Here is a 14,897-nt window from a genome sequence, read left to right as displayed (position 1 = left end):
CAGCCCGCGGGGCTCAGGAAGGAGCCGTCCTGCGCGTCGTTACCTGGGTCTCGTGCCCCGGCCGCTCTCACACTTAGTCAGGACGTAATTCATCCACTTTCGGGCAAAGCTTATATACTTGTCTCCTATCTTCTGCTTAAACTCGCCAGACATCAAACGAACAACTTCTTTATGATACTGTAAAAAGATTTCATGCATATCAAAATTAAGCAGAAAACAATTACCCAAATACTTAACACACTATAATGCTGTTCCAATGTCATTTTTCTAAAAATGAAAAGCAAAAGCCAGTGAACTTTACATATTCTAAAAAGAGTGTGAAGCGTTACAGGGAAAACAATGTCTTCAAATACAATTTCACAAAGGTCTTACTCATAAGTTTAAATTTTAAAACCAGGTAACTATCTGACAGTTTAAAAGTAACCCAACATTTCTGACATCCAGCAAGGGTGTAAGATGACATTCTGCACTAAGCTGTGATTACAGTAATGGGATCATGAGATGTGCCGTGCAAGACTCCTAATGCTTCTTGTCAGTAAGTTACAAAGCTATGGCAAAACTGTAGCATGCTTTGCCTCTTATTTTGTACTTACCTCGAACCCAAAATTGTACCCTTGGATCATGGCTTCTCGGTAATACTGCTGCAGTGTAGCAGACTCAGATTCATCAACTTCAGCATCAAATTCTGAAGTGAACATGTGGTCCACTCGGTCAATGGCATCACTTATTCTGTTGCAGAGCTCTAAGGCATCATTCTAAAGAACCCCAAACCATAATTAGTCCAAAACGGAACAGATCACACAACGACCATCTCATTTTACAGGAAGATTCCTTTCATCATCACACAGACATTGACCACTGTAATACAGTCCAGTCATATTTATTTTGGTTATTCAAAAGGAATGACCAAAGAAGAAAAAACAGTTTGGTATTGTTATTTGTATTAGGTATTCTTAAAACCTGATGAAATACAAGGGGAAAACAACCCATTTGAAATACCATGCCTGATTACATGGTGGGCTCTGAATAGATGCTTACAGCCTCAACATTTCTGCACATCAGAGTCGCATCTCCCCTCGGTGCTTGCTCAAGCGTGAGCAGTGCTTCAGCGCCAGAGTGAACTAAGGACACGTTTCTAAGAGACCTCTAGTGTTACTAGTCACGCTGGCCTCGTCCCCCTCAGGGCAGTTCTCCACTGGGGCCAATTCTGCCACCCCAGGGGACACGGGAGACGCTAAAGGTCATTCTGGCTGTCCAGTGTGGGGAGGGGTGGCGAAGGGTTGTGAAACCTCCTGGCATCCACTGTGCAGAGGTCTGGGATGCTGGCAGACACCCTACAACCCACAGGTATGGGTGGTGCTTAGTCGCTTAGTCATGTCTGACTCTTTGTGACCCCATGTACTATAGCCCACCAGGCTCCTCTGTCCATGGGGATCCTCCAGGAAAGAATACTGGAGAGGGTTGCCCTGTCCTCCTCCAGGGGATCTTTCCAACCCAGGGATCGAACCCAGGTCTCCCGCATTGCAGGTGGATTCTTTACCATCTGAGCCTCAGGACAGTTCCCCAACAATTACTGACTGACCCCACAGCACAACAGCCCCACGCTCGGGTCTCTTTCCACTCACCTTAAACACACGCAAATGCATTACCCCTTTCCCAACGGGGGCTCCGGATGTGCTGTGACACGGGAATGCCCAGTGCTGTTTAAGTCTGGATGTCGGTCAAAACTCAATTTGGTGATGTACTCTCTGCTCTTTCTCTTTTCTTTTAATGTGAGCATATTGAAAGTAAGCTAGGTAACTCTCTAGTGAATATCTGTATTATTTATTTGTATATAACGAGCAGCTTATTTTGTTAACAAATCCTTTGAACTTGAGACGAAAGTGAAAGCTTTCGGCAAAACGTTAATTGGTGCTATGAGCAGGATTTGTGAGACAAAATGCTACTCTTTAAGAAAAAAGAGATTAAGCTTGATGAAGTTTTTATTCCCAAACGGGACAATTCACCTTATTGCTCGTTAGCTAGCAAATGGAACGTATTCACTGGATTATGTGAGAATTGGAACCTTAAATTAAAGCAGGCCAAATTTTTAGAGGGCTTCCCTGGTAGCTCAACTGGTAAAGAATCCGCCTGCAACGCAGGAGACCTGGGTTTGATCTTGGGTTGGGAAGATCCCGTGGAGAAGGGAAAGGCTGCCCACTACAGTATTCTAGCCTGGAGAATTCCGTGGACCGTATAGTCCATAGGGTCGCAAAGAGTCAGACAAGACTGAGCGAACTTTACTTCACAATCTATAAGGGAGAATGTTTACAGCTAAATAAGACAAATCAGATTGGCAGAACAAAAATAAGTGTTTATCAAACTACCTGTAATTTCAAGAAGTCCTTCTTCACGAAGTAAAGCTGTGATGTGCCTGAGAAAACTGATGGCTTGTGGGGCAGTGATGAATGGAGTACAGAATAAAAAGTGGGGAAAACGAGAAATAAGGGCAAGAAAAGGCAAGGCTCTCACTTGTCATGAACTCTGAAAGCCTCTCTGCCTATCCATAATCCACAACTGGTTTTCTCTATTATAACCAATTTGATTGAATCATCTATTAAGTGAAAGAATAAATCTTTTTTTAAATTACACATTTTTTTTAAAAAATTACACATTTTTGACTGATAGTACCCCTAGTAAATATTGGTAATTGCTAAAGGAGAAATAAACTGGGTTAGGAAGGAAGAGACCTAAGGTCCAATACTAACCAAACATGTGACCATTAAGAAGTCACGAAACTACTCAAATTTTCACCCTTTCCAATTCTTACGTTCCACTATTCCAAAGAAGATCCAGGAAATTTTTTAATTTAGACATGGGAAAGTGGGGAGAGACAGAGAATGGAGACGACCATTTTCAGAGCTCAAGTCCCTGGAGTACTTAGGTTGTAACACACCAATATGTCCCTGGCATCGCACCAGATATAAGATACAGTTGACGGTGAAATACCTTCAGCTGCTGCAAAGCTTTGGCGATGATGGGCTGACTGGAAGTCTGCTCCTGGCGTAGAGTCATGAGCCCTTCGATGGACTGCTGGAAAGCTTTTCTGTGGATTACGAGCTGTGCAGAGTGCATGACCACGAGTAAGAGATTGTCCACCTGGGGAGAGAAGCGAGCCCAGGGCTTACACACAGACCCCGCCAGCTGTCCACTCCAGTCCAACCCTCAGTCCCTAACACCACCAACCCCAGGGTCCCCCGGCCAGCAAGCACCTGATGAGAAAGTACATCTCTGGACTAAGCTGTTCCCCTGGAGCAACGCAGCGGGCATTGATGGCTACACTCTCCAGCACAGCGGGGAGGAATCCCATGGGACGGTGTGGGCAGGCGGTGTCTAAAGCACGCTAGAACTCCAAGACAATCCTCCTGGAGCAGAGACGGAGTGTGTGTGTGTGTGTGTGTGTGTGTGTGCGCGTGGAGCAGCGTGTGAAGGTGGAAAACGCAGGGGTAAGAAGGGGATGAGATGAGGGGCCTTGTATAAAACAGAAACCAAGCCCGTATTACTTGTGTTAAGTGATAGTCATTGCAGTATTCTGAGCAGACCTGTGATGAGATGTATGAATTGTAAGGATCGGTCTGGAAGTACCGAAACGAGCACCGAACGAGAGGGAGGAAATGTGAGGCCTGAAGCAGGGAACTACAAGTGGGGCCCTGCGACAGTGCAGAAAAGGTGATCAGGTCCGACCCCGGGAGCGGCTCTGGGGATGCAGAGGAAAGCTCATTGACTGGAAAGGCTTCAAGGCCGGGGGAGCCATTTAAGTGGAGGAGGGCGGAGGCTGAACGTTTGTGAACGGCCACATCCTGGTTTAAACACCTGAGTGGACGGAGCACCAGTCACTGAGACTCGTGCTGGGGGGCAGTCGGCCGGGGTGTCCGCTGAGTCCGAGGTGCAGGTGCACACTCCCCGCCATCCCGGAGCTGAGCACAGTCTGCGTGTGTGTGTGTGTTAACTGGAGGAGAATTCCTGTCCAATGCTGTAGGGCGAGCTTCTGCGGCTCCACAGTGTGAAGCAGCCGCATGTACACACGCATGCCCTCCGGCCTGGACCTCCACGCCCCCAGCCCACCCTCGAGGCCATCACGGAGCAGTGAGCTGAGCTCCCTGGGCGACACTGCAGCTCCCCGCGGGCTGTCTATCTTACTCGTGGGAGCATATGTGTCGGTGCGACGCTCTCTGAACACAGCGGTGTGAGAGGCTTCCTACAGTTTTAGTTACTGAGGCACACAGACCGTCACGGGATCACTGCCAGGGAGGCAGGTGACAACCTGACCACGCAGAAGAAAGGAGTCAAGTAGCCGGTAAAACGGTAAAAAGTTTGTCTTGTTTAGAGTGATTCGCCGCTAAATCAACACTTGAAGAGCTGAGATGTCTGCAACTACAAACTAAACGAGGGAGAGAATTTCTTCCAGGTCACAGGTGGGTGCACCTAACTTATGTACTTGGCTGAAGTGAGGAAAGACATAAAACATTTCAAATACTTCAGTACGACTAAAGAATTTCCCAGAATATTTTAGTACAGTAACAAAACAAAATCATCAAAACATCAAAGTCTAAGCAATACGTGTTTCTGGGGCTTCCCCAGTGGCTCAGGGGTAAAGAATCTGCCTGCAATGCGGGAGACCTGGGTTCAATCCCTGGGTTGGGAAGATCCCCTGAAGAAGGGAATGGCAATCCACTCCAGTATTCTGGCCTGGAGAATTCCATGGACAGAGGAGCGTGATGGGTTACAGTCCATGGGGTCGAAAAGAGTCTTCAACAACAACAGTAACAACACTGCCTCCAGGCAGGGCGGGGAGCGGTGGGGGGAATGGGCGGTGAGACAGACCTGCATGCTTCTCAGGGTGTCAACCGTCTCCACCGGAGGCACGATCCTGACAGGCTGTGCCTCCCACGCGGCCCAGCTGTCCTCTGAGTCCGGAGCGCGGTCCCCATGTTTGGTCAGAAGCAGATAGTCGTCAATTAGTGCCTCATCTGAATCTTTGGAGCAGTCCTTCCCTGCAGCTGCATTGAGTAACTGCAAAATAATGCTCTTCTCCTCAGCAAGAGCGTCTGGAACAAACACCTGCAAGTTTTCTAAGCCAGGAATTTGTACCTGGAAGAGAAACAATCCAAAATCCTGAATTCAAGAACACCATCTATTACAGAAATGTTACTGTGCATGTTTCGGGTTTTTCATCTGCATCCTTAAAACAAGTTAGTAGGCATGAAGAACTTTGCTTTTTCTAATTACAGCATTGGGAACTTATGGGGCAGTCTTAAAATTGGGGTCCACATATTGACTGCAAAGCCTAAAACGTTTACCACCTACACCTTTAAGAAAAATTTCTGTTTAGAGTAGGAAAGGTAAAACAGTTCTACCGCCTTAAGTGCGCACCTTCACGTACTGCTTTGACTTCAGGACGTCTAGGAGGTCTCTGACTGGGGCCGAAAGGATGAACTCTGCGGCTATTTCCAGGTCCTAGGGTCACAGTTACAGAGAAACTTCTTTAGGGCTAGCTTTTTAAAAAGTGAAAAGAGTTTGATGGAAAACAACAAAATTCTGTAAAGAAATTACCCTTCAATTAAAAAATTAATTAATTTTTTAAAAATAAGATAAACGAAAAAAATAAGTAACAGCTCGTCAAAACTGTGAACGCACCTTCCTCAGCATCTTGGCAAACCCCAGCGCCTTGGAGGCTCGTTCCCTGGCCTCGTGGAAGAGCTCCTTCAGTGCTCGGCTGACCTCTATAACCGATCTCCTGCCAGGCGGACAGAAACCCAGTTAGAATTCACAAGGGGATGCCAAGAAACACACAACAGTAAAGACAGAGCAAATTCCAACTCACATTAATAAAGCCCGAAGATTTTAGAAACAAGCAATGATTAAGAATGCACTCGAAATATGCTGAAGCTTGCTCCCCACAACTTTCCAGAAAGTACTTGCAAATATTGGTTATGTAAGTACAGCATACTTAATAACGTTCAAATGACAGTGCACTCAATTTCCTAAAAACTACATTCAGTTCAGTTCAGTCACTCAGTCGTGTCTGACTCTTTGCAACCCCATGGACTGCAGCACGCCAAGCTTTCCTGTCCATCACCAACTCCCAGGGCTTGCTCAAACTCATGTCCATCGAGTTGGTGATGCCATCCAACCATCTCATCCTCTGTTGTCCCCTTCTCGTGCCTTCAATCTTTCCCAGCATCAGGGTCTTTTCCAATAAGTCAGTTCTTTGAAGAAGGTGGCCAAAGGATTGGAGTTTCAGCTTCAGCATCAGGAATGAATATTCAGGACTGATTTCCTTTAGGATTGACTGGTTGGATCTCCCTGCAGTCCAGGGGACTCTCAAGAGTCTTCTCCAACACCACAGCTCAAAAGCATCCTTCCAATGAATATTCAGGACTGATTTCCTTTAAGATTGACTGGTTCGATCTCCTTGCAGTCCAAGGGACTCTCAAGAGTCTTCTCCAACACCACACTTCAAAAGCATCAATTCTTTGGTGCTCAGCTTTCTTTATATTCCAACTCTCACATCCGTACTGACCACTGGAAAAACCACAGCTTTGACTCGATGGACCTTTGTTGGCATTTCATTAGGATTTCACTAGGATACATAAAACACTTTTGCTACCTCATGCAACTGAGAGCCGACTCACTGGAAAAGACCCTGAGGCTGAGAAAGATTGAGAGGAGGAGAAGGGGATGACAGAGGATGAGACGGTTGGATGGCATCATCGACTCAATGCACATGAATCTGCGCAAACTCTGGGAGATAATGAAGGACAAGGAAGCCTAGTGAGCTGCAGTCCGTGGGGTCACGAAGAGTTGGACACAACTTAGCGACTGAACAACATTAGGATAATTCTTAGAGTAGGAATTAGGTTCTTGACTCTCTGCTCATGATCTAACTAAAAAGGAGCAGTGAGCCAGGAAATGTTTAACTCCAGCTCCCCCTAAATTATTGTCTTGTGTCGTGTTTGCTGATTTTCTCGGTGTGGATACACCCATCATAGCGGTTTTCAATCCACCAAGAGGACATCACTGAGCTGTGACTTGGGGGTGTGCACGACCCATGTGGGTGCTCTGGAGCTGGGACAGTCAGCCCTGCACATCACTGCGTGTGAACCCCCTTTCTCGATCCACCCCCAGGAAACAATCAGAGCACTGTAAGAGCCATTCTCTAGTTCACCATCCCAACGACTGAACTCGCTTTATTCTGCATCTACCATGTCAGCGCTCAAAACTGCAGGACCTTCTATGAACTGATTCATTCCATTTCTCAATAATTCAGTATTTTCCCAGGTGAGAGCCTATGTAGTAACTTCTTTCTTTATTCCTGGTGTAAAGACATTCCCGTGTTCTGAAATCCCAAAATGTGTTTTCTATCAAATTCTGGAAGGTGAGAGAAAACACCTCTAGAGAAGTTAGTTCCGCCTTAGTACTTCCTAATATTGACTCACAGGGTACTATTGATAATTGGCCACAAAATAGCTCTATGAGTGACACGTAAGCCGCAAAAACAGCACTCTACCACGGTTCACCCTCAATCCTGTCTGCACACAACGGGAGAAAACACAGTAGGTGAGCCAGACACGGTTTCATGTACTCAAGATGAACGTTCAACAACAGGGGTGAGGTAAGTATACAAACAACAAAAATGCACCAAATGTCAATTAACGTATTCACGGACTACTACAGAGGCTTTAAAGGACAGGTTACTACAGAGGCTTTAAAGGACAGGAACTAGTTAACTAAAGACAGTCCGGAACATGTGAATGAATTCTACCCTACTAGCTCTTAGTCGACTTAAACTACATCGTCTCTAAGGATTAGATTAAATAACAGTCACCTTCAAAGACAATTTCACATAAAACCATAACTAAGAGATCACATGAAAAGACAATACAGCAATCACGCATAAATCCCTTTAGATCTACAACCCACGTTCTTCAAGTCCAACGTGATTTGGCTTCAACAAGGCACATTTCAGGCTCACTGCCAAGAGTAAAACTACATGAAATCAGAAATGGGAGAGGAAAGGAAATGCAACTTCAACCTTATTTCATCTGAAGCACTGCTGTCATCGGCACTGGTCCAGAATTCTGCACAGCTCTCCTGTAAGCCAGACTCTAGAAAACTTCCTGTCGATTTCAGCAGCATTCCTGCAATGTCACTAAGGAACAGAAACAACAGACATAAACCAGAGAAGAAAAACTGTCCCCACTCAGATTCTCTCAGGAACGAGAATCTGAAAGATTGAACTATCATGTCAGTAGTTCAAAAATCAATGACAGTGAGACTTCTCTTTTAATTTAATACCATGATTAATGTGAAAAAAAGCAGAATCTCGACTGCGGAATGTATCTACCTTTGTTCCACTACCAGCTTTTCATTATAAACCTTAAAATCTTAAATTACATTCACAGTAGCTATGTAATTATCACATGTTACTTTCATCTTAAATGTTTGAAATGGTATAAAGTGGGCTCAAATATATATCTATGACAAAATATTTTTAAAGGCTCAATAAACTAAATGATAGCATAAGAAACAAACTGAATTCCTTAAATGCAATTGCTTTTAAAAATTTCCATCACAATTTTCACAGTCAATGAACATGAACTACTGTAACCACTGATGCTTCTCATCAAGTATACAGTCTAAATACTAGGGTTAAAATGCAAACCCAAATGTATAAAATAAATCTAAATGAGTTCAGTGAAAATTCAACAACAGCTTACTGACTTCTGTGATGAAAGGAGCGTATAACCTAGTGAAGCAGAGCAGGTTGAGTCCAGAACCAGCATCAGAAGGGGCAGAAGGTCACCACTAGGGGCGCGGTCTGAGGCGTGGGTTCTACGGGCCCTGCAGCCAGTGCAGAGGTGTAGGAGCCAGAACCGCAGGGGGAAGAGGGTTCTGTCAGGAGGAGCACGGAGGAGGGAGGAGGGGGGAGGAGGAGGCACGTCGAGGAAGGACAGGAAGGATGATCGAAGGGCACGAGGATGCGTTAAGCAGGAGGCACGTTGGTGAAGAGAAACTGCTGAGCTGGGAAGAGTAGAAGAGCAAGGGGAGTGAGGCCAGGACCAGTGACCCAGCCGTGCCGGGGGAGGCCTTGGATGTGCTGCGACCGTGTGATCCTCCTCTGGCAGGCAGAGGGTGGGCTGTAACAGTGACCGAGTGCGGAAACGGCCTGATTAAAAACATGCCTGTAAAGAGCAGTAGTGTACAAGGATATTCAGGATAAAGTAGTTAATCAGTATCTGTAATGCAGTAACGAGCAGTGAACGAAAGACATAAAATTTCTTCAGTAAATGGAGGGAAAAAAGAAGCAATAAATCAAATAAAAAAGAAAAATATAGAGTACTTCAACTATTGATAAGTGCTCTGGAGAGGAAAAATTAAGAAGAACACTAAGATGCTCTTGCAGGTAGGAGTTTCAACTTTAAATGTGGAGAAGATAACATCTGGCCAAACCTACAGGAAGTGGGGAAGGAAGTCGCAGACATAACTGGGTGCAGAGCAGTCCGTGCAGAGGGATGAGCAAGCGCAAAGAGCCTGAGGCAGGAGCAGGCCGGGCCCACGGAGAAAAGGCAGGGAGCCACCGCGGCTGCAGAGGACGCGCAGGAGAGCCGGGAAAGGCGGACACAGAGCTCACGCAAAGTCAGACTGCGCCTGGCCCCACGGGGCACGGTTCAGGGGCTCCCACTTCTCCTTTAAGTAAGGAGAACCACTGGCGTATTCCAAACAGAGGTGAAAATGGTCTGCAAGGAGATCACATCAGTCATTCCTAAAGGAAATCAATCCTGAATATTCATTGGAAGGACTGATGTTGAAGCTGAAGCTCCAACACTCTGGCCACCTGATATGAAGGGCAGACTCATTGGAAAAGACCCTGATGCTGGGAAAGATTGAGGGCAGGTGGAGAAGGGGACGAAAGAGGATGAGATGGTTGGATGGCATCACTGACTCGATGGGCCTGAGTTTGAGCAGGCTCCGGGAGACAGTAAAGGGCAGGGAAGCCTGGCGTGCTGCAGTTCATGGGGTCACAAAGAGTCAGACACGACTTAGTCACTGGACAACAGTAACAAAAAATGGTCTGATGTACAGTTTAACAGGATCACTGAGAATAAACCTTAGAGGGTGACGGGCAGAAGCAGATTCCTGAGAGAGCTGCTATAGCAAAATACAAGGAAAAGTAACCGGCTGGGAAGAGGGGAAACAGGCAGTGGTGAGCGGAGGTCAGATGCTGGTTATATCCCAGAGGGACAGCCATGGGGAATTAGAGATGGCGAGTGAGAGAAAGAATGGGGTCAGGGTTAACGCCAAGACGGCTGGAACCTGGGAGAACACTGCAGCAACACAACAAACACCCAGAACCACGACAGGGCGGGTGGGCGGCCCCTCAGCACGGGCAGTGTCACGGCGCCGGAGCGTCTCAGAACACGGGCGCGAAGCTGAAGGCCACAGACTGCATGGAAAGGAACCTGAAGGAAGAGCCAAAGATAAAAACGAACACTGACAGGTACATAATGACGGTACAAAGAAATTAAATAACAAGAATTGGTGGTGAAATGAAACAGTAACCTTTTCAAACATCTTTTTTTTTTCAGCCAAGCTTGACAGACTGAGAAGGGAAGATGCAAAGAGAAGAAATTACAGGTGAAAGAGAACAATGGAGAATTAGGAGGGGCGAGAGACGCTGAAGATGGCAGTGAATACATGTTTCCATAAGGCTGACTGTGGAAACCAACCAGAACAGGAAAACAGGGCAGACTGGGAGCCCTGGCCTGAAGCTGGCTGAGCGCTGAGACAAGAGCAAGCTCCCTGTTCACTCAGAGATGCAGGAAAACATAAAGACCAGGTGGTCAGGGCAGAAGAGCCGACACAACGTTCTGAGCTGCTGGGCACCGAACACAGACCCGCGGGGTGAGGACGGTGGCTTTCTGCAGGGAGAGCAGACCTGTAACAGCAGAGGTCCTGCAGGGTGCACACAGCGCGGGGGGAAGGAACGTGAGCTGGGTATGAAAGAGCTCCTGAAAAGAAACGGAGGAACCAGACAGCCAACGCGGCAGGCGAGAGAAGGCGGCACCACCGGGCGGCCGCGGGGTTTAGCGCCAGGGAGGAGGCCCGGCCCCCAGTCCCTCAGCAGGGGAGCGGCCCCCGGCAAGGACCACATACCTCACACCTCGCTCTCAACGCTCAGGTGCCTGTGCTTGAGAAGACACATTCGTGTCCTGGAACAGACAGCCCCGTGAGCACTGCCCCCTGCTTCATGCTTTTCCTTCGTTTATGTTTCGATTCCTTCACCATACATAAACACCCAGTTTATAAACAGATTCTGTGATCAGCATAATATTCCCAAAACAGTGTCGGTGAAAATACCTACTTGTGAGGCTTGAGAAGTGCCCACCGAGTCTGAGACAAAGACCGATACTTAAGGGTCTACTCCACTCGTCAAGAGGCCTTAGATCCTCCTCCTTTTATATAATCACGAGGGTGCACCCCATGGCAGGATTGCTCAACTTCAAAACTGACACGCTGGGTGGATAGTTTTTTTCGAAGGATGTTTACCAGCGTCCCTGGCCTCCACTCAAGAGGCACCACTCGTCCCTCCCAGTGGGTAAATCAGAACCGCTTCCAGACACTGCCACGCGTCCCGGGGGCAAGTCTCCCTGGCAGAGAACTGGGGAGGTTCTGAGGATGCTCTAAGGATGACAGAGCTCAGGAGAGGGGCACCCAAGAGGGACGGGTGCTGCTCGTTTCCATGTAATGAGACACTCACACGTGGAGCACAGAGCCGGTGAGCGAACCAGGAGTGAGAAAGCAGGGCAGCCACACAAGGATTCCTACCAGAAAAGTTTTCCAGCCTGTGCTTCTCCGCCCCGGATGTAATGGGTTATTTCTTTGGTGAAATTCCATTCTTCTTCTAACAGATTTTTTAAACTATGAGATGCTTGAGGTAACTGCTGTAGCATTTGGATCCAGCTTCTCATGTAATCAAAATATACCTTAAGATACAAATATGCAAAAGGAGATATTTGAGAACGGGGTTCAACAACTCACAACCTTCATCCCTGTTAACATGAAAACTGTAAGTTGGACAAGAGGAAGAGGGGCCACTGAGGCATGAAGCTCTGAGAGAAGTGAGATTCTCCATCACTATTAACTGAGGTCTAAATAGGATTTTTCTTTAATTGTATAACTCAGCTCCTCAGCAACTGAACATATTATTCACAACTGCTGCAAGTTACTAAGAAAATATAACATTCACACCGTACAAAAAAATACAACGAAGTAAAAAAAAATCAAAATCATAACAGAAATTTTCATGTTTAATATACTGTGAATAATATTCCTTTAAGAGCTTGGGATGTTTATTTCTTTAATTACTTAAGCTTTAGATGGTTTCTTACAGGTTAAGAGGAGGCAATGAGCACACTTCTTCCCACTAGTATGTTCCCAGCATCCAGATTTTCATGACATCATTTTTCAAGGCTTATGACATATAAATTATGATCTATAACCAATATACTTGACTGTTCTAAGGAGGGGTTTATGTCCACCACACTTCGTCTTCCAACAGCTTTCACAGTACTAAAATTCTTGCTTTGATTTATCTGCTGCTTAGCAGGGTTTTACTATGAAGTCCTTTTTCTCAAGACAGGTTCACATTTGTTATTTTATAAAACATCACTGTCTGTGGATTCTTTTACTGAAAAGATACCTTGACTGGGTATGAAATGTTTGAATGACACATCCTCTCCCTCAGAGCCTTGAAGACTTCACTCCGGTAGCTTCTAACACTGTGAGTCATGTTAGAATAAAGGACACTGCTGAAGCCTGATCACCACCTTCCCCATCCCCTGCAGGCGGCTTCCTTTCCCTGCCTGGAGGTTTACAGGCTCCTTTCTCCAGGCCTCGATCTCAAGGACCTTCACAGGCTACACCTTAGGGTTCTCTGAAATGAGGGTTTTCTGAGATCCAATAATAACTTTCAGTAGGCAAAAACTCTGGAGTTTTTCACTTAAAGAAAACTATCTTCTATTGTATCTTTGGAGTTTCTGGGTCCTCCTCCACCCAGGCATGTGGTGTGAATCTCCAGTCACGGGTCCATTATGAACACAGCTGTGTAGCGGAACCTGAGACTTAACAGGTCTACAACCATCTCATTCCAACGAAACAGGTCTTGTGCACATCAGGCTCGGGACCTCCCTTTCCACTCCTGGAGGGCAGCTTCATCTCCCTGGCTTCCCTGAAACCGCTGTCCTGAGAGCCCTCTCAAGGGGCAGCTGCCTTACAATATACCGCAAGGGCTGTCAACAGTCACATCTTTGTGTATCCTATTGCTACTTTCAAACCACCATCCTCACACAGTCTTCTTTAAAAACAAAAGAAACACTCTGCCCCTTTAAGGTTTCCGGGATCAGGTATGCCCTGGACGCCCCGTCTCTGCACCATCATCTACTGATTTTCCACTGCCCCGAGGCAGTCATCACACACTAGCCTGCGCCTGTCTTCTCTCCTTCCCAGGCTCAGCCAGCACCAGCTGTGTGACTTAACATCTGCTGCACCTCCCTGCCCCCCCACCAATTCAGTTCCATTCCCTGACTGCCTCCGGTTCCAAGCAACTTCCCTCCTCTCTGACAAGGTTTCCTTTCTGATCCTGGCATTTACCGGAAGTGCTCAAAACCCAGCCAAACATGCTGATGCTAAAACCTCCTCTCCTCCCTGCAGTCTGCTTGCCCAGCTCCCCCACGACCTACTCTCCTCACTTCATCAGGAGCTCCAGCCCTTGTTCCTCTTCTTCAGACTCCCTCCTCTCTTCCCTGGTTCCCTGTCCTCCTCACGCAGCACTCCTGTCGGCACACCTGTGTCCCTGCCACCTCCCTACACCCTGCCAGCCCGCAATGCCTCTTCATCTCACATGCCTGTCACAAGCCCAGCGCCCTTCCCCACGCCCGCCGTCCCCCAGGAGCCACACCACAGGGAGGGGCCGCTCTCCTACACAGTCACATCCGCCAAGCCCAGAGCTCACGTTCCTGGTGATACCTGCACCTCCGCTCAATTCATTCGCCTCCTCTCTACAAACACAAGTTTGAAACTTCTGCATTTTCCTCACATGGCCAAAATCCACCGCAACCCATCCTCACTGCTCTTTTGTCATTATACGTAGAAGCTCTCATCGTCCTGAGATAAATAACACGAACGTACATACTGTTAAATTACCATCCTTCCCTTTTTAACAGTAGAGGAACTGGGCTCCCTGCTAAACCCAGCACGTGTGTTTTGAGACCCATTTCCTTGTGGAACCCGAGGAACCTTGCACTCTGTCTTCCCTTTCCTCTCATGTACATATGAGTTGTTCTGTTTGTTTGTTTTTTTTCATTTCTTTCTTTTAACAAAACTATCCCAAAGGCTTTCAAAGGGTCTCAGGTATCTTCAATTTAAAAAACTCACTGGACCCATCATCTCCAGTACTCATCCGGCTGCACGAACTGGACACCCAAGCAACCACTCTCTATACCTGCTCCATACCCAACCCAACCCTGAGTCCTGCCAATTTCACCTCCTTCCTTTTGAAGGATCCAAAGATTGCCCGTGTCTTTCCCTAAACTGACGTTACGCCTCTGTAACCCAGGGACTAGCACGTGCGCCCCGTACTAGACCCTGCCTGGCCTTTTTCCAGGCTCGCAAGACAGGACACGCTGCAGACAACACGACGGTCCCCACATGCCACACGCCTGCTGTCTGCAGTGCGTCCTCCCCGGGGACACGCCCTGCGGCCCGGGCACACCCCGAGACGCCGCAGCTCTAATGCATCGCTGGACAAGCCCTCCGCGTGGCAAGGAGGCAGGACGGTGCAGTGAACGACTTGACCG

At 47.2% G+C, this 14,897-nt stretch overlaps 1 protein-coding gene across 4 annotated transcripts in view; it reads right to left on the bottom strand.

Moving 5' to 3' along the window:
- MAP3K4 (mitogen-activated protein kinase kinase kinase 4) overlaps positions 1-14,897 on the bottom strand; it is a 101,908-nt gene that overhangs the window by 26,029 nt on the left and 60,982 nt on the right. For all 4 annotated transcript variants that reach the window (XM_061130278.1, XM_061130279.1, XM_061130280.1 and 1 more), the window contains exons 6-13: positions 11,869-12,026; positions 8,075-8,191; positions 5,677-5,776; positions 5,413-5,496; positions 4,864-5,130; positions 2,989-3,138; positions 594-755; positions 44-177 (exon numbers count right to left, since the gene is read on the bottom strand). In XM_061130278.1, the coding sequence (XP_060986261.1) occupies positions 44-177; positions 594-755; positions 2,989-3,138; positions 4,864-5,130; positions 5,413-5,496; positions 5,677-5,776; positions 8,075-8,191; positions 11,869-12,026 (1,172 nt within the window). The remainder of the gene's footprint in view (positions 1-43; positions 178-593; positions 756-2,988; positions 3,139-4,863; positions 5,131-5,412; positions 5,497-5,676; positions 5,777-8,074; positions 8,192-11,868; positions 12,027-14,897) is intronic.

This window comes from Dama dama, chromosome 26 (genome assembly GCF_033118175.1).
Source record: "Dama dama isolate Ldn47 chromosome 26, ASM3311817v1, whole genome shotgun sequence".
In the NCBI taxonomy this organism is placed as follows: Eukaryota; Metazoa; Chordata; class Mammalia; order Artiodactyla; family Cervidae; genus Dama; species Dama dama.
The sequence above is the reverse complement of the archived record's forward strand: the minus strand, read 5'-3'. Positions and strand labels throughout refer to the sequence as shown.